The sequence below is a fragment of the Phalacrocorax carbo genome, unplaced genomic scaffold (assembly GCF_963921805.1).
Source record: "Phalacrocorax carbo unplaced genomic scaffold, bPhaCar2.1 SCAFFOLD_58, whole genome shotgun sequence".
NCBI lineage: Eukaryota > Metazoa > Chordata > Aves > Suliformes > Phalacrocoracidae > Phalacrocorax > Phalacrocorax carbo.
In genome coordinates, this window is record NW_026990389.1 from 217,921 (window position 1) to 244,136 (window position 26,216).

General features: G+C 38.0%; 1 protein-coding gene across 1 annotated transcript; it reads right to left on the minus strand.

Moving 5' to 3' along the window:
* Positions 1-310: 310 nt before the first annotated feature.
* Positions 311-24,949, minus strand: LOC104043013 (calcineurin-binding protein cabin-1). The gene is made up of 23 exons (XM_064440254.1): positions 24,905-24,949; positions 24,386-24,478; positions 23,930-24,043; positions 23,622-23,756; positions 23,177-23,357; positions 22,120-22,249; positions 19,914-20,063; positions 18,405-18,697; positions 17,195-17,363; positions 16,604-16,740; positions 15,583-15,800; positions 13,711-13,789; positions 13,281-13,468; positions 11,895-12,044; positions 10,957-11,151; positions 9,625-9,861; positions 7,983-8,133; positions 7,630-7,745; positions 5,079-5,240; positions 3,282-3,495; positions 3,070-3,074; positions 2,396-2,624; positions 311-705 (listed from the first exon to the last, which is right to left on the minus strand). Exons 1-23 carry the CDS (start codon positions 24,905-24,907, stop codon positions 344-346), a joined length of 3,711 nt encoding a protein of 1,236 aa, XP_064296324.1. The 5' UTR covers positions 24,908-24,949; the 3' UTR covers positions 311-343.
* Positions 24,950-26,216: the final 1,267 nt, after the last annotated feature.

Below are 26,216 nucleotides of genomic sequence, written 5' to 3' on the forward strand. Positions count from 1 at the left end.
CTACTGCCCAAACTGGCAATGAAGTAACTTCTGAAAATTCATCCTTACTTTCCTGCACGTTTATTTAAAAAACAAAAAACAAAAAACAAAAACCAGCTATGTACAAATTTGCTCTGATAACAGAATAAAACAAAGAGAAATAGCCTCCAAATAGCAAGCTGGATTTTGCGGGGGGAGGGAATCGGAACACATAGCCAAACAAAATGTTGAAAGATTTTGAAAAGGATGTTAAAAAAAGCGCTCAACTATTTTTACTAATCTTGCAACAGCAAAACCGGTAACACTGTATAATGGGAGAAAACAATGCAGTTTGTTTACCTGGGCCATAAACACAGCTAGTCAGCTACTGTACCAGTGGTCTGCTCACCTTGTGTGTTTTGCTGTACGTGTACAGATATGCCAATCTGTAGAGGCTTTTGTAGTGCTGGGGAAAGCGGCTGAGACACAAACAAAAGGAGGCAATACACTGCTCTGTCAGGAACTTCCGCTGTTCCTCGAGGTCTGCTGGAAGACCATGAGGAAATTCAGGTGCATCTCCACAAGGCTCCGTTTTCTTTTTGCAGTCCCCCTGTGAGGGTGGGGAGATTGCAGCTTTGATGAGATTGCCAGAAGCAGACAGAGGCTCCATCAGAATTTTCTGGCCAGTAGGCTCAGCAGGATGGTAAGATTCTGAGGTCTCCAGCACCTCTTCTGACTTTCCTGTAACTTGAACATTAAGAGAACACAAAAGTGACAATGAAAATTACAAAATGGCAAATGAAATATAGAAAATTACAAAAATTAAAAACAACAAATGGTAATCCTTTTCATCATTAAAGCATAGATAGAATTATTCAGTGGTTCCTGAAAAAAAAAAAAAAAAAGACTATTTGTGATGTTTAACGAATAAGTAATCTTCAGCTCTTTAACAGAGCCACACACTGTTCTCTCCATTTGGGTTTTTACATCAGCAATAGCAAGAATTCAGCACACCTTACACAGCACAGGATTTTATGTACTGTTGGAAGAGGTGGGGGTGGGGGACAGGACATGACAAAACAAAATGAAAGTGTAAATTCAGTTAAATTCTATTACAAAGAAAGGAAGAAGGAATAGAAAATTAAAGCCATCCTGCCAAGCGAAATGTATGATTCTTAACAATTTACCTAGAACAACTCAATTCCAGAATACAATTTAGGATTGGACAGAATGATTAGCAGCAGATAACCTGGCCTTCTGGATAATGTAGGACCTACAGTTCCATACAAATATTTTTGTGATTCACTTGGTAACTCGTAGTTCAGTTGACCCATCTTTTCTTGAAGGATACCAAATCTTACTTCAGAAACCATCTGTGACAGTGGGAGCTTCCACATTTCCTGTTAGGTAGTCATTATTGCTGAAAACATGCAAGCTACATTCAGATTAATTGTTTTAACTTTGATTTTTAGTCATGGAAGTTTACTGTGTTAAAGAAGTTTACTGTGATAAAGAGCTTCGTATATTAGATTTTATCTTCCAGCAGGCTAGAGATATACTAAAGTCTATTTCATCCTTAAGTATGAAGCTGCTCCTTAACTTTTTCTCCAATAAGGCTGACCTTTGAGTCAAACATTTTCCAGAACAGAAATTTTTCAAAATTTGCTTGGACAATCTATGTATCCATTATAATTTTACTCTACAGATAGCTTGATGGAAAAATACAACACTTGTTCTAATAAATGTCAATGATGTGTAACATTCTGGTTCCACAACCCAGAAAAGTGGGCAAAATTTATACATTGGTCTTGTCTGTCTTTCCCTACTGAAGTCCGCCCTCTCTATCTACTGCCACGTACAACTGTACAAACATCAGACAAAGGGAAATTCCAGTTAACGTATTTTGAAACACTTTTTCCAGTGGCATACAGAACACTTAGTACGATTATATATGGAAAAGTTTGGTAGAGAGCAATTCCACTTTCTCCACTGAAATAAAGTATCCAGTGGAATAAAATATCTAATTCCACTACTTGTGCTCTTCTAAGTACTGAATATCAAGCTGCTACCAGGCCAGAACAAAAAAGGCAAAAGAAAAACTGGTTTTTTTGAGATTATTTTCAAATAACTACTCCGTAAATTATTTAGAGATTTGAAACATTGAAGAAAGAGTAAATAATAACCTAAAAGAAGGCACGCCAGTCAAAGCAGTTTATAATTATTCTTTTCTCTGTAAGGTTTAACAGGTAGTATAAATTGGGATGATGGCCACATAAGCAAAGCACGGTTCCAATTTTAAGCTACACACATACATGCAGCACTAATGCCTAGTTAAAATTCCCAGTCACCGTGGAACATACTTCAGTGCTTCTGCATGCCACAAGAAACATTTTAATGAGAAAATACCAGCTGACATTTTCTATTAAATCAGACATACTCTTCTCCTCTGTAGCTCCCAGGGTCTCTTTGCTGGGCAACAGCGTATCAGCACAGGTAGTAGAAATCCTCTTCTCTGTGTAAGTCTTCCTCAGGCTGTCTTGAGAACTGGCAGGCTCATTAAATATATCCTGAGTGGAGCTGGAGTCAGACAGCACCGCTGCAGTGCTATCCTGACTCCTCTCTGCAAAAGAGATGAAGAAGGAATGCACCACTTCATACTCATCAAGCTGTTACTTGCGTCTTGATAACAGCAACATAAAACTGCAGCCATTCTGCAAACCTCTTACAAGTGCAATACAGGATCTTTAACAACCACCAATTCTGTTGTCTAAAAGCTATTTAACGTCTCTACTTCAACTCGTAATTTTCTTCTCACCTCTTTGTGCTAAGAAATTAAAACCCCAGTCTTATTTCACTAGATATTGCTTAACACTAATGTAATAGAGAGCTCCCTGTCCCACCACATTTCTTCCTAGAATATAATCCTGGAATTTGATTCAAAAGCAATGATGCTCAACTTTGAAATGCAGTTAGGTTGAGGACGCAATATTTCAGCTAGTCCAGTCCGTAAAATTTCCCAGGTTTACTATGATGTTTACCTTGAAAAGCACCCATTATAATTTTGAGTCTGACACAAGTAAAGCTCAATTGACAGGAGAAAACTGGGAATACCAACACTGGTACAAATTACCCATGAAGGACAGAAAGATCAGTACCACTGGAGGGCAAAGACTTACAGGAGTGATCACTGATGCCATCTATCCTGCAGGTGTCAGATGTTCATCAAATGTTCTGAAAGGTGATTTGATACAGCAAATAAACAATCCATCAAAGAACTAGGGCTAAGACAGACAGGAAAACTCTTGGACTTCAAGGCAGTAGACAGAAGAATAGAAGTGAGTTTGCCTTGACAGAGTGGAGTAGTGTACATTGGCTGCTGACAGGCTTGCCTGTTCGAGGAACAATTGTAGCAGTCTTCTTTAAAAGGTTGGCCAAATCAGCAGACACAGTACTGGTTTTGTAACTATCAAATTCTGGAAGAGTTTTAGGCTTAAAATATTCAAACATGAACAAAGCATCTTCCCATGTTAGATCAACCTGAAGAGGGAGGTAGACGAGAGGGGAAAAAAATTATCACAAATTCAAAAATTCAGAAGAGTACTAATGATAAGTTTCTATGGCTTTTCTAATTTTTAAGAATATACATATTACTCTAGTAGGAAATAAATTAAACCTCCCAAGAACAGAACAACTGAAAGTGTGACTAATTTATGCTGCTCACAAATATAGGATACTGCTCACTGATTTCACTGATTTAAAAGACTACGGTATTGGGCTGTAACTTAGCGTATATCACTGAAAAATAAAGTCATTCTACTTGCTTAGAAGAGTTGCTTAGCAAAGTTGTTTATAAGCAAGAATCAATTGCAAGCATCCTCAGTGATGCTAAGATCATGTGTAAGATATGGAGGAGAAAAGCTTTACACCTTCAATTTCAAACTCAGGTAAGAATAATGAACGAAATGGGAATAAGACAAAATTCTGAGACTCAAAATCTTCAAACTCTCTATAGAAATGTACTTTCAGTATTTATTCCTCTTTTTTTCCATCACTTTTCTTTCTTGAAAAGTTAAAAAGAAAAAAAATTAGTTCTCTTCTGCTAGAGTAAGTTTGTCTCTTTTTATTGTTCATATTATTCTTTACAGTCAATTTTATTTCTGTACTGAAAACAGGGACGTCGCATTACTAAAAATCAATTTGTCAATGATTTCAAGAAGAATTTTTTAACAGATTTGCTTGGGGGGGGCAGAGCGTAATCTCCTTATACTTCCCTTTTTCTTAGTTATTCCCATTTTCTCATGATCTTAATTTTCTAACAAGTAAGTTTAAAAGCCAGAATTCACAAATATTCAATGAGTAATAACATAACAGTACTTCTGTACTTAAAAAGGTCTGTTCAAAGCAGCCAGACAACTGTTTTGCTTGTATGAAACCGTTTTTCATTTATAATTTTATGATCACTTGGCATTTGGTAAATGCAAAAATCATCTAAGGTTTTTGAACAAAATCAATGATGTCTCAAGGCAGAGGACTGCTGACCTGCTTTTTCTGTGTCTTCCTTAATACCACAACCCTCCTCCCAAGGCCCCTCTTCCTCAATCCCTCTTCCCTTGTAGTTGGTCTTCTCCCAAACTCAACTGAATTTCACACATTTCTCATAAACAGCTACCAGATATTTACCATCACAGATTTCAAAATAAGCTATAGTATAATTTACTTGCATAATTTTTAACAGTGACATTTTTCACATTCATAAACTGCAAGGCTGGCTGCTAAAGTTTTCTTCTCAAGCTGTATTTTTTTCCTCTAATTCTCCTCAAACTCGAACTTCTCTGTTGAAAACAGGAAAGTCATGGCTCAATAAAATTGATTTGTCAATAGCTTCAAAATGGCAGACAGTGTGAACAAGCCTAGCATTTCATTTCAAATATCTGACCCTCTATATTCAAAAAGGCTTCTATATTTTTAAATTAGTTTCTTTACTACAATATGTAAAATACTTATATTTTACAATGAAAAAGTAGTAATCTTTCTCCAAAATATATTAAGGTGCTTAAAACCAAACAAGGGGGTGTCTTCCATGACTTCAGGATATTCCACTGACATTAAATAATACATACCTGCTGTACTGAATGTTCTTCTAGGTACCTTGCCTTGCTTTTTTTGCTAGGGAATCCATATAAACAATAAAAACACTGTTCCAAGGCTGTTTCCAGCTCTTCTTTGTATGGATGAGTATCTTCAGAAGGGGATGCTGCAAGTTCTTTTTGTAGTACCTGAACCTACAACACCACAAATATCAATAAAAAAGTCATCTGCAAGCTGAAGATTGCTTTAAGTTACCTAGTTGTCTGAAGACAGATGATGAAAATGACATTAAGGAACTACATGTATTTTTCCCCAGTTACAACCAAACATTACCCCTATTTCTGTAAACTAGTCTCACACAAGTAATATCAGTGGCACTGTATCTGCAATAAAGTGTTTTTATTTTTTCCCTACATTAATTCATGAACTCTTGTCTTTAATTAATAAGATTAGACATCATCTTAATGTTTCAGACTTAAGATCATTCGAAGTTGTCCTCTACACACCAAGTAACAGCAATATGTCGTGTGTGTCCCCAGTATCAGAGTGCACCTTTCTATCCTGAGGAACCTGGATATACACAGGTCTATGGGACCTGACGAGGTGGACCCCAGAGTCCTGAGGGAACTGGCTGATGGAGTTGCTAAGCCACTCTCTGCCGTATTTGAAAAGTCATGGCAGTCAGGGGAAGTCCCTGGGGAGCGGAGAAAGGGAAACATTGTGCCCGTCTTTAAAAAGGGTAGAAGGGAGGATCCAGGGAAATACTGTCCTGTCAGCCTCCCCTCTGTGCCTGGGAAGATCATGGAACAGATCCTCCTAGAAGCTATGCTAAGGCACGCGGAGGACAGGGAGGTGATCTGAGGCAGCCAGCACGGCTTCACCAAGGGCAAGTCCTGCCTGACCAACCTTGTGGCCTTCTATGATGGAGTGACTACATCATTGGACAAGAGAAGAGCTATGGGTGTCATCGATCTGGATTTCTGTAAGGCCTTTGACACAGTCCCCCACAGCATCCTTCTCTCTAAACTGGAGAGATACGGTTTTGATGGGTGGATAAGGAACTGGCTGGATGGTCGCATCCAGAGGGTAGTGGTCAATGGCTCAATGTCCAGATGGAGACTGGTGATGAGTGGTGTCCCTCAGGGGTCTGTACTGGGACAGGTACTATTTAATATCTTCATCAGTGACATAGACAGTGGGATTGAGTGCACCCACAGCAAGTTTGCAGGTGACACCAGAAGGACGGGATGTCATCCAGAGAGACCTGGACAAGCTGGAGAGGTGGGCCTGTGAGAACCTCACGAGGTTCAACGAGGCCAAGCACAAGGTCCTACACCTGGGTTGGGGCAACCCCCAGTATCAATACAGGCTGGGGGATGAAGGGATTGAGAGCAGCCCTGCGAAGAAGGACTTGGGGGTATTGGTGAACAAAAGGCTGGACATGAGCCAACAACGTTACGCTTGCAGCCCAGAAAGCCAATTGTATCCTGGACTGGATTGAAAGAAGCATGGCCAGCAGGTTCAGAGAGGCGATTCTGCCCCTCTGCTCACTCTGCTGAGACCCTACCTGGAGCACTGTGTCCAGCTCTGGAGCCCTCAGCAGAAGAAGGACATGGACCTGTTGGAGCAGGTCCAGAGGAGGCCACAAAAATGCTCCAAGGGCTGGATCACCTCTCCTATGAGGACAGGCTGAGAGAGTTGGGGTTGTACAGCCTGGGGAAGAGAAGGCTGTGGGGAGACCTTACTGAGTCCTTTCAGTACTTAAAGGGGGACTATAGGAAGGATGGGGGCAATCTCTTTAGCAAGGCCTGTTGTGAAAGGACAAGGGGTGATGGTTTTAAACTAAAGGAGGGTAGATTTAGACTGGATATAAGGGAAAAACTGTTTATAATGAGGGCGGTGAAACACTAGCCCAGGTTGCCTAGAGAGGTGGTGGAGGCCCCATCAAGGTCAGGCTGGCTGGGGCTCTGAGCAACCTGATCTAGTTGAAGATGTCCCTGCTCACTGCAGGGGTGTTGGACTAGATGACCTCTATAAGTCCCTTCCAACCTAAACCATTCTATGATTACCTCTGTTTATTTTTAAAGTGGAGAAGATGCATCTTCCGAAGTTAAGCACCACAAAATTCAAGTCATTCAGCTGAAGTTTTATTATAAGCAGTGGCTTATACAGGCTCACATTTCTCCTAAGTGCTCAGAATAATCACTTAACACTTCTCCAGTGCTTTGTCTTTCAGGGCAAGGTAGATCATTAACTAATTCCCACTTAAGATGTTTTTCTAGTACAGAATAGGTTATCCAAAGGCATCTCTTGTCTGATAAAAAGCCCTGTTTAGAAAGCATACTGATGGACACGGGTCCAGAATAACGAGCCTTTGCTCTTCAGATTAAACTGACTGAAACATTTGTGTGTTTGTCTGGGAGAAGAAGAAAAGTGGCTTTAAGAGTGAATTTTTAACATGAAGACAAGGCAATAAACAATCTAACGTAACTTTGAAGTTGTTCCCTGCTTTGAGATGGGGTTGTCTAGATCATTTTCAGAGGTCCCTTCCAACCTAAATTATTGTACGATGCTAACACTTACATAGAACTTGAGAAGAGCACCATCTGAATTGCAACACCAGGATCTTCTTCCCAAATACTCATGAGCAGTGTTCAGCAGCATGAGTGAAGAAGGCAACATAGGGGTATCAGGACACACTGGAAGAAAGAAGTTGGTAAATATTTAAGTAACACAGAACTGACTTAAATCCAACTAGCCAATGCTTCATCTGGCAAAAAGAGGTTTCCTCAGTGAATAAGAAAGTGATGTTTGCATACTGCTCTACTCCCTTCAGCCAGCAAGATAAGCTGACAAACAAGTATTTTATTATTTGTATTCCAGAGCTAGATGGTAAGGAGCTCAACTCCATATGTAAAAGTGTATCATTAACTCACCTTCTCCTTGGTTCTGCTGCTGCTGGCAGCAAAGGGATTGAAAAGCATCTTCCTCATGCTGGATGATCCTGTGCAGGATAATCCATGGAAGCACTGAGGAGACGTATGGTTCTTTTGGTTCTTCCTGGACTGCCATGCTGCAGTCTATGATCTAATAAAGAAACAGGTATTATACAAACAAAGTGATAAGAAATAAAAGTCAGATGTGAATCCTTTCTAACAACCCGAAGTTTGTAATGCATTTTATCCCAAGGAAATAATATAAAGTTGAGTCACAGCTTCTCACAATGAGTGGTGGTAAAAAAGTCCTACAAATAAGGTCAGCCGGTATGGGGAAGGGTAGAAGATCATTTCCTCTACCCTGACATTCCTCTTGCATCATCATTTTCCAACTAATTATTTCTCTGTTAATATTGTACACAAACAACTCAAAGTAAGCAAACATGCAGCATAAAATCTTAGTGTTAGTAGGCCTCATTACTGTACAAGAAATTTATCTACAGCCCAGCAAGGAAGAGGAGCTTAGTTAAAAGTATTCCTGAATTCTTTACCAGGTCTTACAACAACTGTTAAAGACCAACTAGAATCATTAACAGATGCTACATAAATGATGTAACTGAATAAATTCTGAGCAACACAATACTGTGTCATGGAACTGTTGCCCTACCATTTCTCATAGACGACTGCCCATGTTATTGCCACAGTGCCAGAAATTTCTGAAGTCCTACACTTTTCTCACATTCTTTCACAATAGTTTTTCTATTGGTATTTATGTAGACAAAGAATCATTTTTATTATTATTACAGAAACCATTTAGGATATTACAATGAATACTCTGTTCTCCAGAATTCCATTACATTCCATAACAGTGACACACATACAACTTTACACAATGAGAGTATGATTTTGTGAGGAGTGAAGGTCCTTGGCTTTTACTGAAGTAAACGGAGATTTGAGAGTTGCAAGCACATCGAATTTTGACATTAACTAGACTAGCTTCTTAACAGAACCGAGAGTCTGCCTGGACTGGAAAATATTCATTCAGTAGTTCTAAGGTTTGAAAATACCTCCTCTTTAAAAGGGTAAAATTAGCTGTATTCATAATGCTAGAAACAGTCCTTACAACACTTTTTTTCCTGCCCTCTTCTCATCATCCTCTCTGTTTTTACTGCAAAAACCCTTAGCGTGGCCAGCACTGGCAAGCAGCTCTACCATGTTCGTAAGGCTTACAGGATCTTGTCTTCTAGCCCAAAGCACATACAGCCAAGATCAGCGCCCTAACTTATAAACTGCATGCAGCCAGCTCAATCAGTCTTCGTATTATCACAATTTCAAACAGTGTAAGAAAATAGTGTCGCTCCTTGGGTTATCTTACTACCATTCTTTGATTATTTTAGGCAGCTTGGTGTTTGAAGGTACCTGTTGTTACTGATTCTAGCACAGGTGTGCTCAGTGCATCTCTAACACACTGAAATGAAAATTAAGATTAGGAAGGTAACATTCATCTTCCTCCAATTTCCCCCCAACAAAAATGTAACCCAAAATGCCACTGCAAGTGGGTGGCAATTCAGATAGCATCTGTATCATGTCTGAATGCCTACAGCACACAACACGTCTTTCCTAGTGCAGGTGAATGGGTTACCTGAATCAGGTTGTTTGTTAATCGAATGAGGCTTGGTGTTATGGAAGAGTCTTTCAGGATGCTGTTGACCGATGATATTGAAGTATCTATTCCTTTGAGCAGTTGTGTTACTGTAGCAACCCACTCTTCTTTAGCAGAGGTTGCTGTCATATTAATCATCTGCTGAATTGCTTCGTTCAAGGCAACTTCTGAGTGTTCAAAGCATTGCTTGTAATCTTTCAGTTTGAGCAGGGAGTCCTAGGGAATGTAAATACAAAAAAAAAAAGAAATCTACGGATCAGGGGTTTGTTTAAAACCATGAATGCACAGCAAGGCAAAGTAGCACACTGTATACAGTTAATGTGGTTACTTTAATGAAACGGTAACAGAACACCTTTAAATATGACATTAAAAAAAGGACAGTAGGAGGTGCATGGACTCTGGATGACAAATACACAAGTAGGATCTAGATTTTAAAAATAACATCACTGAATCTTTCTGCTTTTAATAAGAGATGCAAGAAAAAAAATATTGAAGGAAGGGATGGCTGTAGGTCTAAAATTCTAATAATATGCAGTTAAACAGAGGCCATACAGAAAGAGGGTTTGGATCTTCATGATCTTGTGCTACTATTGTATTACTTCATAAATTACAAACATAAGGCTAGCGCTATAGCAACATCCTCCTGCTTCTTTCTGGTCTGCCAAGTTTGGGGTATGGAGACTGTAAGACTTGGTTCAGTCCATCAGTGGATTTTTGTGCAACATTTTTTCCCCCCAGACAACCTGATAGGCTCAAATTGTTCCTATAGTTGAGTGCATTTGTACACTTATTTTCAGAGTGTCAAATGGACTAAGTCTATAGCAATTTTACTGGATGTATCTATCAACAGTTTGTCATTCATGCAGGACAGATACACTACATCATATAAATCATTCATATGCTAGATATATTTTTGGTTTCAGAATGGTTGTAAATCACCATATAGTCATATATGGTGATTCCAGCAAAAGCAGGAAGTAGTCACATCAGATGCAGACAGCGTGAATCCATCCATAAGATGTCTTAGCAAATGACTGAAATTATCTGAATTTACAACTTTTCTGGTGATTTCATGGAGGCCTCAGACATCTTGTATCTTTAGCCACATTCTCAGATAGCAAAAGCTGGCATATTGCTAATGATATCGATAAAGCTATGCTGTTCAGACCATTTACAGATTTGGTTCCATGTTCTGCTTTGTAAATAAGACTTGTTAACCATTAACACTCCCTCTAGAAATCCTTTCAACCTATTTTCAGGAATAATTCTTAATCCTTTACTAAAAAAGATTTTTAAAGGAACAAAACAAACCTGTAGGAGAAGCAGCTGTGCTGGTCTCTCTGGTATGGATGTTACAAACTCCAGATGTTTTGCTCTGCCATAACCATTGAAGCATAGTGTTGGACGAAGCAGATGCACCACTGCATTATAATCCCCTGCCTCATACAGTCGCTGGATCTCTTCCAAAGACTGGCATCTCTCCAGAGATTTTAGGTTCTTTTCAATCTGCGAACATCACAGATGCCACAATCCAACTTTCATTTTGTCTTCACATGCATTTGACTATTGACATTTCTCCTAGCAGTTTAGCAGTAAATCTATGTGAACTCTATGGCTACATCCATGAATATAAACCAGGAAGAAAACACGTACTATGTAACACTTCATCCACTCCACATTATTTATTACATAGTATATGATTTTAGTGCTATAAAGATTTTAAACTTTTTTGCCTCAAATCCCAAAATCACACATTTCTGTGCTGCAAGAATACATCCATCAGATGGACTTCAAAGCAAAGACAGCATCTCCTGAGTTGGATTTTGTCCCCCAGAATAGCAACAGAAAGAAGATGGACACCTCCTTGTTTAAAAGTTTATGCAAATTGTTATGAGGAACACAGACTGCTGAAGTAAAGAGCTCATTTAAGCAAAGGTGAAGTTTATGTTTAAGAACAGAAAATAAAACACTAACCTAATAATCTACTGTTCTACATGCAGCTGCTCTAATATTTTTATTTTGCCTAAAAGCAATCTTAAGTTGTATGGAACCAACAGATCCAAAAGGCATCTTTTTGAAAAGGAGATGATGACCTTGACATCATTATTGAACTATGAACCTGTCTTTTCACTTAGAAAAATTCTAGGTCAGATATGGTAAACTTCCATCACAAAAGAGCAAATTCATAGATTACCTTTGAAACTGGAAGGGGTGGAGCGGGGAGAATATGCCTGCAAATTAATTCTTACCTCTTCTAAAGAAACAACAGAATCAACATGTAGGTTCGGTAACCGTATTACGGTGCTGCAGTCATTGCCGGCTTTAGCTTGCATTGTAGTGGAGCTCTGTAGCATTTCAGTGCAGATATCATAGTTTTCAAGTGCCTGTTCCATGTCTCCCTATGGAAACAGTACAGATTAAAAACAAAAACCCTAGCATTTTGTCTGCAGCAAGGGTTTCTAAAGCATGTAGAAAACGTTCAAACTCAATGCAGGCACTGCCAGTGCGATTACTGTACATCCTCCCAAATAAAAAAAAAATCCAACTGACAATCTCAAATTACAAAATATTTTAAGAGGCAGTATATATTACCAGTGATTTTAATAACAGGTAAAACAAGCCAGAGAAATAGAATTCAGCTTGCATAAATCTGAAAGATTAATTTGGATTGCTAAAATCCTTTCATTTAAAAACACAGAAGAGTGAAACAGTAGAAATAACTCTTCCATTTTTTACAAATAAAAACATTGAGTCAAGAAACATTCTTCTACTCTGCAAAGTCCAGCTGAAGTAGATACTGAGGCTGAGTGGTCAGGGAATGAATGCAAGCTGCACAGGCAAAATATAACTCTGTATATCTAAAGAAAAAAATGGCTGTAACCATATAGGAACTCCCACTTTTTCCTCAGGAAAGTTTATTATTAGGAATCCTTAGATGCAAAAAGTAAGAACAGAAGGAACTGGTTAGTTCAAACTTATGAAACTGACTCACATTATTAGTTGACAATTGACTTAAACATAACTGATGCATAAACAAACTCTTTGATGTACTGAGGAAGCAGTGCTTAGAGGAAAAAAAATCTGGGATCAAGTAACATTTCTTTCAAATTATTCCCTTAGTGATAAGTTTAAAATCCTCTGCTTCAAAATCTGCATATTAAATTAAACCTCTCCAAAAGAAGAATCATGCTACCTTGAAAAAGCAGAGGGGAGAGTAATTAAACATATGGTCTGTTTCAGCTGAAAGCTGCATTTTGGACTGTCTGGGACTTTGGTAGTATTCACTAGTCCATGTCCCCAAAAATCCATATTCTGCAGCTACAGAATACTACTCCAAATAACTTTGGCCCAAATATATTTTTTTTTAAGCTGAACATGAGCTAATTTAAACAAAGACTTACGTATTAAACATATCTGAATATTAGCTTAGCATGTGAGACCTCCTACTTCATTTCCACTTCTACTCTTAGGGACAGTTAATTATATTTAAAAGTAAAATGAAATCACTCTTGTTTGGAGCTGATTTTATCAACGTTTAAATGAGCTGAGATTCCTGAATCAGCTGTAGCATCTCTGAAAAACATTGATTTTAATTTGGGAAAAGTTTTATTCGTTAAATCAAAAGTAAAACAAACCTGTAGTGCTAGAAAGCGAGCTTTCAGCCAATACACCCGAGTGACAAACTCCATCCAGCCTTCCTCAAATAAATCTCGCTGTGAGGATGCAAATGACAGCTGCAACAGGTCTCCCAAGAAATTGGTTCCTGGGAAGTCAGGACCAAACTTTCCATTCACAGAGGCAGCATGACAATTTCGTGGAGAAACTGCAAATCAATCCATTACATTTTATCATAAAGTCACTAGCATCCCATGAAGAGTCCCACATACTAGTATTACAAAAGTACTACTCTACTTTAAGGCAAACGATTGATAGACCAATAAAATATAGATCTGAAAAATATTCATTAAGGAAAAATACCTCCCAAATCCCATTAATTCCTGGAAACATTTCTTCATATACCTTTAGTGTGTTTAGAGTATGAAGGAAGTAATATCCAATTCTCACCTGTAGAGCTCTTCCCTTTTGTCATTAGCCACTGATCTAATTGCAGCTCCATGCAAGAAACGCTCATCAACATCATATCCTTCAGAAAAAAGTATGGAGATATCAAAAAAGAATATACCCCCAAAAAGTCCCCACCACTATATTTGCAATTTAATTCAAAGAAAACCTTCAACTTATCCTCTTGGGATTTCTATTCCCAAACTATAACTACTTACTCCTCTGTCTAGATGTCTATAATAGCATTTACCAACCAACAGGTACAAAACAAAATAATACTTAGAAGGAACATTATGAAAAAATTAAAAATCTGAGCTCATAAAAGAAGGTAGTCAGAACAGCATTGCCTGATGTTAAAAAAAAAATCACATCCTTATTTTTGTATCTGCCTGAAATAAAACTATATTATATTGCTAAATCATGCTAAAAGCATGTTTGCAGAATACAGCAGAAGTACTGATATTTCAGAAATAAAGTCTATATCCTATAACTTTTTCAGATTTATCTCCATGAGACCGAGTATGTACTCTAGCCTTATCAGCTTATTATTGTTTGCTGGATAAAGTTCAGGAGTATATTAAAAATCACATCACCGTGGATCTCTGCCAGGTAGTTTTGTGAAGAATATACTATTTTCTGATTAAATTCATAGAACTAAGGGCTACAAATCCAGCTGTAAAAACCAGGTGCTTGTGAAAAGGTTCAAAAGTACGCCTTACCAGAATAGCCCTTTACAATCTTAAAAACCTGGATTTATTACACGCAGGATAGCTTGCACATGAAGTTTTAAGTAAATTCAAGGATGAAAAATAATAGCCAAGCATGAGGACAGTGATTTTTAATAGTATAGCTACAAAGTCTTGACTTTTTAAATTTTATATACAAGCACACAGTTATGCAGTCATAATGAGAACCAAGGGAATACATTTATAAATAGATTTACATTTGTTTAAAAAAAGGGTATGTATATATGAAAAATGTATGGAAATAAAAAATTCACAGATGTATATAAAATTAACATCTGCTACATAGTGATACTTTAGTTTGTTTTATAAACTAAGTCAATGGAACATAGTTTTCAGAATTCACTTTTCATTTGCAAAAATGTATCAACACTGTTGATCTGAACAAAAATATTTCAAACTGCAGTCATACCAAAGGCAAATAACTTTCCAAATGAATACACAGTGCTAACATTAAAAAGATAACATAGGCAGGCTCAGTGGACAAGAAGTATCAGTACTGGTTTTATAATTATAATTGTGTCACTAAGCCTGTTCAGCATCAATTTAACGAACTTACGATTTTTTTCTATTTGCATTTGTGAAACCTACAAATTTATGATCAGGCTGGGGGGGTGGGGTATGTTTTGGTTTGGTGGGTTTTTTTAACTGTAAATTGCAGGTTATTTTAAAATGAAGCAGTATTTACTTTATTTAGAGCAGAAATGCTGACCCTCAATCAGCCAGTGTGAACAGAGCGGCCCCTCTACTCACCTGATGATAAAACAAAACTTTGTGTCATATCAGAAGCAAAGGGAGGGAAGAAAAAGAAAGAGCAGAGTAAAGGAGTAAAATGTATTACATCTACAGCACTTACATTAGGTCTATATGTGTGTGTGCATATACATACACGCACATATTACGTATTGGGTATACTTGCATATCGCATCACCCAGATACGTTCAGGAGCTCAGGAACAGTTACATGAGCTGTGGTATACCACAGTTTATGAAAGATGCAACAGCTAGGACCAGGAGCTCCCCAGACAGAGCTAAGCAAAACCTGTATCTAATTGCTGGATATCAGTTACGTACTTTTGGTACACAGAGAGCAATACAGCAGCAAAGAGAAGTCTGAAGAAGTGTTTCATTACCTTGATATGCTGATTACTTGAGTCCCTCAGTAGTGGATTGGGAAGGCTGCTACTGTGCTTTCTCCAGCTATTATAGATACTAAGGACCACCTCACACAAGCCAGGAGGCCACTTCACTAGGAACTTCTGGCTGATGACTTTTAGGTATCTCATCATCAGCTCCAAGATCCCACCATTGTTCAGGTTATCCAGCAGGAATTCATGAACATCCTGTTTTTCTAGAAAGCAGATTAACACAAGCAGATGAACACAAAGCCATATGCATTTAAGCTCAAGGCAGACCATAACTTGAAACAAGTAAGTTTCAACAGTGTTTTATGCACTAATCTCCTGTGCTGAATACATGCAGAATTAAGTTCACAGAATCCCAGGTTGGAAGGGACCTCAGGGATCATCTAGTCCAACCTTTCTGGGAAGAGCACAGTCTAGCCAAGACGGCCCAGCACCCTGTCCAGACGACTCTTGAAGGTGTCCAACGTGGCCGAGCCAACCCCTTCCCTGGGGAGATTATTCCAGTGGTGACTGTCCTCACTGTGAAAAATTTCCCTCTGGTGTCCAGTCGGAATCTCCCCAAGAGCAACCTGTGTCCATCCCCCTTGTCCTCTCCATGTAAAAAGGGAGTCTCCATCTCCTTTGTAGCTACCCCCTAAGCCCTGGTACACGGGGATGAGATCCCCTCTGAGCCTCCTGTTCTCAAGGCTGAACAAACCCAGCTCTCCCAGCCCATCCTGGTATGGCAGCTTCCCAGGTTATTGTATTCCAATATGTTCCAATTGTATTCCAATACGTTTAAATGGGAAACTCCACACAAGAGAGCTTTTGTACACAGTAATGAACAGTCCTCACGGCTTTCAAAAAACCCACACCTGCTACCGAGACATTTCTGTGCTATAAAATTATACTATTTAAAATAACATATACTTCTGTATCTTCTAGATATGACAGGAAAATACAGAAAATAAAGCATACTATACGGAAGAAACACAAGAGAAAAGAGTGGGGATTATAATAAAATCCTTACCAGATTCCATAAACGTCGTAGAATCAAATGACATTCTATGTGGTCCAGCATGCTGGAAATTCTCCTCTTTGATCTCTGACTGTACCTCATAGCTATTGAAAGGGTCCTCCTCCTCCTCTGGATCTAATTTCCTTAATCTGTGTGAAAGGGAGGGCAAAACCCACAATATCATAGAAGTCCTCATTCTTTCTTTCACTAGTAAGTGAAAACCTAAACATAGCATGTTGTGCAGATTTTAACAGTGAAAGTACATTAACTGAAGCAAACTCAGAGATTTACATCTAGTTCCCAAATTTTGTCCAAGCCAAGACTACCTTGTTTGTTCATCTTATCCATTTTGACATCTGCATTGTCCTCTAATTCAGTTTCACATTAATAAAAGCTTTCTTATTTTTCAATCAGTTTTTAGTAATCTTCACTAAAGCCAGCTTTATTGAATTTATGAGAAGACAATGAATTGCATCTGCTTCAAAAAATAACATGGGTCTAGTGGTTTTAAGGTTGGGGCATATCAATCAACCAACCAACCCAAACTGCCTCCTCTGTTTAGCTGCTGATACTCTCATAATGAAAGTTATTGCTGTACAGCACCTGGAAGGAAGGAATTTCACCAACAGCTCTTGAAAGTCAACCTTCTCCTCTTTTTTACACTTGGTGTTCCGGACTCTAGCAGATCTCCTTTTTGCTGTTTCACCACTGTCTTCTGTAATTCTCCTTCGCTTCACACCTTTCTTAGATTTATCACCTGCAGATATGTCACCTAGAAAGAGAAATAAAAAAAAGATACTGAAAAGTTAAATTGCCAAATAAAAAGTAGATAATCTTTTTTATTAACAAAAAAAAGTTATTTGTGGCTGAGACTTTTTTTTTATTCTACAGCAGCACTTGAGATTCATTGGTTTCCTTCTGAAGACAGTACCAAAAACTTAAAAATAATTTTCAAAAATGACTTTAATGTAAACTGGCTATGGCATTTTGCAAAAAAAATGCTGGTTTGAGGCAAGCAGACTTACTGAAAATTCTGCATTTCACTATTCATTAGAATTCACTATTTTAGTCTTCAAGAAGTTTCTGAAATAGGAACCAGAGGAGTCACCTTTAACTCCAGAAATACCTGTAAATTCCCATGAATATCAACAAAATACTGGTAATTCCTTTATAGCTTTAGATATGTAAATACATATACAGCTACAGTATAAAATATTCAGACTTCTTGCTACAGATTTCAAATAAATATGGCTAACAGCTTGGCTCTCTCAGGTTCTTAAAGTTACACATGAGCAGAAAAATAATCCAGTCATCTTTTTCTATAACAGCTCATTCATTCTAAGGAGCTGAAGACTCTTCATAACATTAAAAGCTTGTTATGCATCACTGCTGTAACAGAGTCATGATTCTTCTAATCTTAAAGACTGAAAAACTGAAGTATGAGTCAACACAACAGCACAAAACCAGAAGCGGTCAGACGTTACTCCAGTGCAGGAGTAACAATTAAGAACAACTAATCAACCTGACTCTCAATTCCATTAGACAGGAAAGTAAATCCACTGTCCTGAACACTGGTCTTATTTCTTAGTCAGGAATCAATGATTTTCAGGCAGTTTAGGTAGCCTTCATTTTCTAATGTGAAGGGTTAACGGAATTTCATAGATCTCAACTTCACTTTTTCTACCAGATGTTATACGTATGCTGAAAAGATTCTGAATCCACCAACATGCAGTTTAAAGACAGCATTTCCCAATGCATTCTGTAGTGCTTTTAATACTCAGATAAATAGGAAAGATATCTTAAACTGAAGTACCTTGCTCACCTACAGCAGCTCCTGGTTCCAATGAATTCTGACTGTGACTTGGAAAGTTGGGTGTCGTAGGAGTATAAGGTAACACAGGATCTGGCACTGTCACCACTGGATTAGTGCTGACAGGAGTTGGCTGAATAACACTGACATGAGTAGAGGTAGGAGAAAGAATCAACTGTTGAACTGGGTCTCGATATTCTGAAAGATCAATTCTCTTTCCCAGACTGGGTCGAGGAGGATCACGTGTTGTGAGGTGGTGATACATGGCAAGTAAAGCTTCTCCTAAACACTTCCACCTGCATGTGGAAATGCAATGGCATCACAATTTCATTAATTCTTGTCACATTGTTTTCTAAATCATATTTACAAAGCTAACATCATCCAACGTTGTTTTTCTCCAATAGCTTAGAGTAGCAAGAGCAGCTTTTCAGTGCAAGAGGAATACACATTTGCATGTCAAAATCCATCCCATGACTAGAAAAGCTGGAGAATAGCTTTCTGTATTTCCTGTCATATGAAACACTGACAATTTCAGGCCTGGAACAGGGGTCCCTAGGAGCTTTACTTCTAGAATACACCACTCAGAAAAACAACAAAATGTGGCAGCAGGCAACAGTTTTTGGAGGAAATTGGTGAGTTGTTGCAGTAGGAAGGAAATGGGAGTCAATAATCACAGAATCACAGAATCCCAGGTTGGAAGGGACCTCAGGGACCATCTAGTCCAACCTTTCTGGGAAGAGCACAGTCTAGACAAGATGGCCCAGCACCCTGCCCAGACAACTCTTGAAGGTGTCCAATGCCTAATCTCAAAAAATGTCTCTAACAAAAAAAGGTCTATGCAGTAGCTGCTGAGGAAATCACTCCATACTGAACTCTAAAAAAAGTAGTGTCAAAGGAACCATTTTCAGGTTCTGCATTCCATCAACAACAATATAAAAATCTCACCCTTATCCACAAGTAGAAGCAACTTCTCTGCAAAAGGACTTACATGCAGAGTCCACTAAATATTCCAGAAAAATATGTGCAATAAAAAAACCAAACCAAAACCCAATCCTTTATGCCTTAATAAAGACATATATAACAACTTACTAGTATCTTTATATCTGGCTGCAAATAAAGAACTGTAATTTGTTTCCAAGTTTCCATTATCCCAATAGTAAAAACATTTTTTAAAAAGCTATACTTACTTCAAAGTTCATATACAAACTAATCATATATGAAAAATCCAGTAATACAGTTGGAATGGCTGCCAAACCGTTCTTAGTTAAGATTTTTTTTGTTGTTGTTTACATGACTGGTTTTAATTCAAAGGCTGAAAACAGGGTTTATGCTAAAATCGTAAGCACACCAAACCAACCTATAAACTCCTAAAATATGAAAACACTGGAGGGGTTTCTTTGTTTATTTTTACAAGAAAAAAAAAGTGTTCTGAAGAAATCCGAAGTGCAGCACAGTTGTCAGCATAAGTGGCTTCAGAGAAACCTTTTAAAAACAGAAAATATAAAGACATACGTGAAAAAGGGAATTGGCTGGACCAGTCTGAGGTCTGGTTCTCTGTCACGCACTAGCAAAGCTCGTCTTTTCTTGCGTAGCTCCAATGCTTCATCTATGATTCTTCCTGTTTCAGCTGCATTCACATTTACATTATGGATAGACATGTCACTAAGAAAAAATAAGAAACGAAGACAAGTTAAAGTTTCTGTTGTTTGGTTGGTTTTTTTGTTGTTTGTTTTTCTAAAAGCCTGGGGAGATTGATTTGATATCTTCCTATAACGTAACAGAAATAAACACTGTTAAAACAAGCATTCAAATAACATTATTTTACAAACTTTATAGCATACAAATAGTAGTGTTCACCATCTCAAATCTTTGTTATGCCTTAAACATTAAAACATAAAGGGAGATTGTCCTATTCTGTTTTCCAAACACAGAAATGAAAGGGAAGTAGGAGGTTTTGTTTTCTTTCTGAGACAGAAGTTTTTGGTTCAGAAAAATACTGTCTGGTTGAGAAATTCCTTTCTTTCCAAAGTGCTATTTTGAGGAATTCATGTCATCACAAATAAAATTTGGAGTTGAAAATTGTCTTGTATAGGCTGAGTCTAGGAATGAATTTTTAAGTGAAAAACAAACCACTTTTTCAGACATATCACAATCCAGAAATAAAAAATAAGTGGCTAAAAGTGCTGGCTTAATTCAGTACATAACCAATTTTAAGAGCCAGACCTAAGGCAGCTTAATAAATCATGCTCTCTATAACTAAACAGGACTTAAAGGTTAAAGGTCTACTGCTATACATAGAACCCCAGAGCGTTAAAATTTAATCTATCCTTTCTTATCTATATCTTCTAAATACTCCTTATTTTCACATTTTAGTTGCTATAGTAGTCTAAAATGCTAAACATGTTTTTGACAGATTTATTGCATAACTTAAGGATGCATACTAGGACCCATGTTCCACTTCCATTTACCACACATAACTCATACAGGATACTGATGTTATCTGCACATGGCAGTGATTACTATATTTGGTGAGACTGAACTATAATTAAACTAAAAACTTAACTTCTTTCTTGAATTCTGCTGGCCATCACAAGAACATATTACAGTATTAGAGGCAGCTGTGATGCTGAATGGTCAGTTAATTTAAGACAGATCCTGTAAATTCCCAAGGAAGACAAAGGCCATAACTCCAAATGTCACCCGCCTTCCTCCTTCTTCCCCCAGCCTTACATACTGAGCATGATGTTACATGGTGTTGGATATCCCTGGGGTCGGTTGGTGTCAGCTGTCCCGGCTGTGTCCCCTCCCAACCCCTTGTGCACCCGACAGAGCATGTGGAGCTGAAAAAGTCCTTGACTAGTGTTAAGTACTACTTAGCGACAACTAAAACATCCCTGCATTACCAGCACTGTTTTCAGCACAAATCCAAAACACAGCCCCATACTGTCTACTACGAAGAAAATTAACTATCCCAGCCAGAACCAGGACATATGGGCCTCTACTTTCTTTTCCCACTTTCCTCCTACCCACTCATACTATAAAATCCACACAGAAAGAGACAGTCTACTTTGCAGAGCTACACAACACCAAACTTTTACTAGAAGTTTTACATACTGCAATTAAAAAAAAGTAATAAAGGACTAAAATCTCAAACATAATATTGAAAAGTATTTGCAGAGTTGCAGTGGTCTGAAAGCTTAATAAACTAAGAATTTCTGCATCTTGGGTACTAATTAAACCAACAAAGTCTTCTGACTGTACTCATTTGTCCCTAAAAATCAGTAACACTCCCTGAAACCTACAAATATGAGAAAAATCTATCAAGTCCCAAATTTGTAACTGCTTGAAAAAGCAGTAACACGTGTGGGGTTTTGGGGTGTTTTGTTTTTTAATTAGGAAAAGAAAACAAAAATGAATGCTGCAGATATCAGCTGCAAATAAATAAACAAAAGGAAGATGATTACAAGAGATTTAGTTATGAAAATAATCAAGCAGAAGCAAACAGATTTTTCGCCTCTTTCTAGCTCACTCCAAAAGTCATTACTGAAGAATGTTCTGTCAGCAGCACCAACACTTAATGATGATTTATTATATAGAAGGTAGGTCAGCAAGATGTTGTTATAGCTTAAAGCATTATATCTCACCAGCTTTTCTAAACTACCACAAACCAAAAATTTACACTCCAAATGCAGTGTCTACTATATAAGGTGATATTCACCATTTGAGGAACATCCTTAAGGAATCTTTACGGAGGCAAGGCTGCTCCTCGAATATCTTCTCCTTCAGAACAAGTCCTTTGCTATATAGACAGTCTTTTTCCAGAGCTTTGCAGATGAAGTACAAACATGCTAAGGGAGAAAAAGGAATTGAATGGTCAATTGCTGCTTTGGTTCATTCAAAAGCTCCCATTTCTGGGCTTCATATACACCAACTAAATATGACATTTGCATAAATTAGACCAATAGCTTTGTAACATGTCAAATAATTACATGCACACAGTTAAAATAACCTATTATGTCTTCCCAAGTATTATATCCAGAAAAAGAATATCATTAATTTTGTTTAAACAATTTTTGCAGTACATCTTTTGTTTACTTTCAAGACTCCATTCCTGCACAAAAGAAATTAGAAACATAAAGCAGAATCACAATCATTTACCATTTTCATGTTATCAAATGTCTTAACTGCAGATTCCATTAGTGTAATCAAGGAATGCATCCCTCCAGGTTTTTGCTCATGTGGGCCTGAAGAGAATCAGGACCATTCCAGTAGGAACAGCTGAAAGTATCCGATAATATTTCTGCCGTCTTGCAACTTCCCTTCTAAACTTCCTTTGAATCAGATCATCCACTGGATATTACTCCAATGTAAAATCTTAGGGTCAATTGTATCACCTGCTGTAACTACAATTAATCATACTAGACTATGAACTAGACTGTAGTTTTATACCCAAATCCTGGAACTATGTAGCTGGAAACATCAATAAAGGCAAAACGAACATACATTGAAAGGCAAGAGAACAGTCTGCAGGGAAACTTCTTGCAGAAGCTCTAACCTAAGTGACCACAGGCTCTTATTTTTAGGGTAATCACAATTAATTAAAACCATACTTTATCATGAAATAAAAAAATCTCTATAATGAAGTAAAAATCTTTATCATACCCTAATGTACTGCTTACACAAGATACATTTTCTCCTACACAACTGCATCATTACATTTATTGACATGTAAAATTACACATATCTTGAAAATTTTTGTTGTGTACTGTACTTACTTGTGTAGTCAGTGAGTGTGTACAGGATTGTGATAAGGTTATCTAAACACGGCCAGTGATCAGGATTACACCTGAGACCTTCTTCAAAAGCATGACGAGCCAAAGGTAGGCGGATTAGTTTTATTGCCACACGACCAATTTTATACCATAGGCTGACATCAGTAGAGTCTAGCATTACAGCCTAGAAAGCAGAACAAACAACATTTTTCACTTTTCAGATGTGCATTTCCACTTGCCTACAGGGATTGGCACTGCTTTAGTTTTCAGCAGGGTCACTATTGAGTTGGGGACTGAATGGTGGACCAGTCATATCACATACAACTTCAGAAAGTACATAGAATTCAGACATACATTCAAACGGTGTATGCTGAAAGGTGTACACCTGTACTTTGGCAAGTTTTTGCAAACACTGGGGCTCCAGTGTTTTATTTCAGCTGTATTATACCTCCAAATAAAACTCCATGGCTGTCTCTAAGTCATCCCGTTGTGCTGCCAGCTGTGCTAGGTTTTTATAGGTGGAATATTTTAACATCAAGCCTGGATGTTTCAGCCCTTCTTTCTCATCACCAGAAAGAACTGCCTAGAAATGAGAATATAAATGCAATGCAAGCATTAAGAATTAGACAAGTAAAAAGAACAGCAAACAACTTGCCAATTGATAACACTGACATTTCTAATAAGCCAATAAGAAATTAAGTAATACACAGTACAACAAAAATAGTTTCTAGAGTTTATTCTGTAAAGGTCACTGACCTCTCGCAGAAGACGAATCTCAAGCAGCTCATGATAAGCTTTAGCAGACTCTTCAAATCGGTCATGTTTCTGAAGGTCCAAAGCTTTGTGGTACAAAGCAAAAGCTTCTGCTTCCTGTGGTTTAAAAAATTAGTACCTATTTTGGAGAGCAACTTCATGAAATTTACTTATTACAATATATTGATATTTATCATTAATATCAGTGGTTTCCCACTTTTAATACTTTCTGCTATATAGCAATCCAGATTCAGACTGTATAGCAGAACGTTAGCCTTACTGACCTAATATAACTTCTCTGCGTGAAGTTTTAGCTTGCTAAAGGAGGGTTCAAAAGATAAAATAGTAACACAACTTCCTTAAAAACAAAAAAATTATGGTTGAACAATCCCCACAACAAAAGAGGACAAAACTCCCATCAAGACAAAACTTCATCAAGAAAATTGTGGGTTTACTTACTTGAGCTTCCTTTGTCTGTGTCTTATGACTTTTGAAGGTACCTTCGTAGTCGTCCTCAATTGTGGGACTCGCATTCAGTGCTGCAATTCGAATCTAGAATGACAGTTGAGATGCAACAAGAAATGTTACATCTACATGTGTCCTAGTTTCCCTTGCAAACTGGATTTTTCTCATTTTTTTTACTTTATTTGGTAAATGGACAATACTGAGAGATCTCTTCATAAAGTTACAAGAATGAATTTAGTCATCACTAATTGCAAATAATAAAATATCAAAACAATTTCCCCCCACAAATCAGCTGAAAAAACAAAATTTCAAGTTGGCTTGCAAGCAACGGCTTCCCTAGAACACATGTGTGCATTACAGCTAATTTTTTCAAATTCTTAAATTTACCAATAACTCCAACACTCCAAAACCAATGTTATCATTATGCAATTTATTCTTAGTCCTGGGGAAAGAGAAAATTTTCAATTTTATTTCTACCAAAACATCTCAAAAACCATCTCAAAAAGCCCTTACCATGTTCACAGCTTCTCACACTTTCTCCAGGATTAGGAGGAAGGGCCTAACACAAACGGATCTGGAAAGCAAACAGGATCAGATTATTTATTCTGTCCATAAAGAAAGCATTCAGAAGTAAAAGACAGGCTGGCAATACTTTAATCAATAACCAATTTACTGTCCTATGTCACCACCACCCCATACCAAGAGATAAATTGCCCTACCACATAGGAACAATAACATTAAAGTGAATTTTAACTAGAGACAGAGAACAAAATGCAAAGTTCATTCAATACTTCAGAATGGCTTTCAAGACCCTAGTTCTGGCAGTGAGGGAGAAGTGGAAGTATTGGCAATGTAATTATAGCTATAAGGTTATTCAGTTACTGTACAGTATTTAATGAACATACATTACACTAACAATACTACACATGAATCCCTTTAATGACAAAAGCTAAAACCAAAAACCTTTTTGGATACTTTGACATTTTATGAACAGGAATCATTATAGCTTATGAGTTAACCTTCAGTAACTTTAAAAAATTACAGAAGTTTTCTTGCACCTTTTATCTATAGCACAAACCAGAGAGCTCTCTCTTGCCTAGAAACCACAGCACTTATGGATATGTACGGAACAGGAAAGGAAAGGTTATCTGTGTCAGACTGACTTTGCAGCAGATTGAATTTTTTCAGTTACAAGACTGTCTCAGCTATAAATCTGTGGCTATGACAGGTTAGGACATCCTAAGAAGGCAACAATATCTCTCTTTAAAGCCTTTTGCCTTTAAAATCTTATCTCCTTTTACCTTAATAGTTTAAAACTTAACTAAAAATTTCAAATGTTAGCTCTTGTTCCCAGAGCTTTTGCGACTCTCAACTTCAAAATAAGAATCGAAAGGAGTGACTTGGGCTTTTCTGGCTTTTGTTGTCGTTGCTACACTTGGGAACCACACGCTCCAAATACACCTTTATGTAAAAAAAACCCAACCACTTGATTTTTGTTTGGGGGTTTTGTCTTTACAAAGATCGCAAAGATCATCTCCGCCACATTTTAGCAACACCCGTTTTTACCGAAACACGGTAACTTTCCGCAAAGAGGAGCAGGGACGCCCCTCTCGCTGCTTGCCAGGCTCCACTTCCCGGAGGGCGGCACGAAGGGCCGGGACGAGGCGGGGGAAGGAGGGCCGTGAGGGAGCAGGGCTGCAGCCCCACAGCCCCTCAGGCCTCTCTCCCCGCGGGGGACACTCACCTCGCAGGGCCGCCCCTGGACGGCGATAGGGGCCGCGGCCGCCCCGCGGAGCTCCCAGCGGAGCTCCGGGCGCGGCTCCCT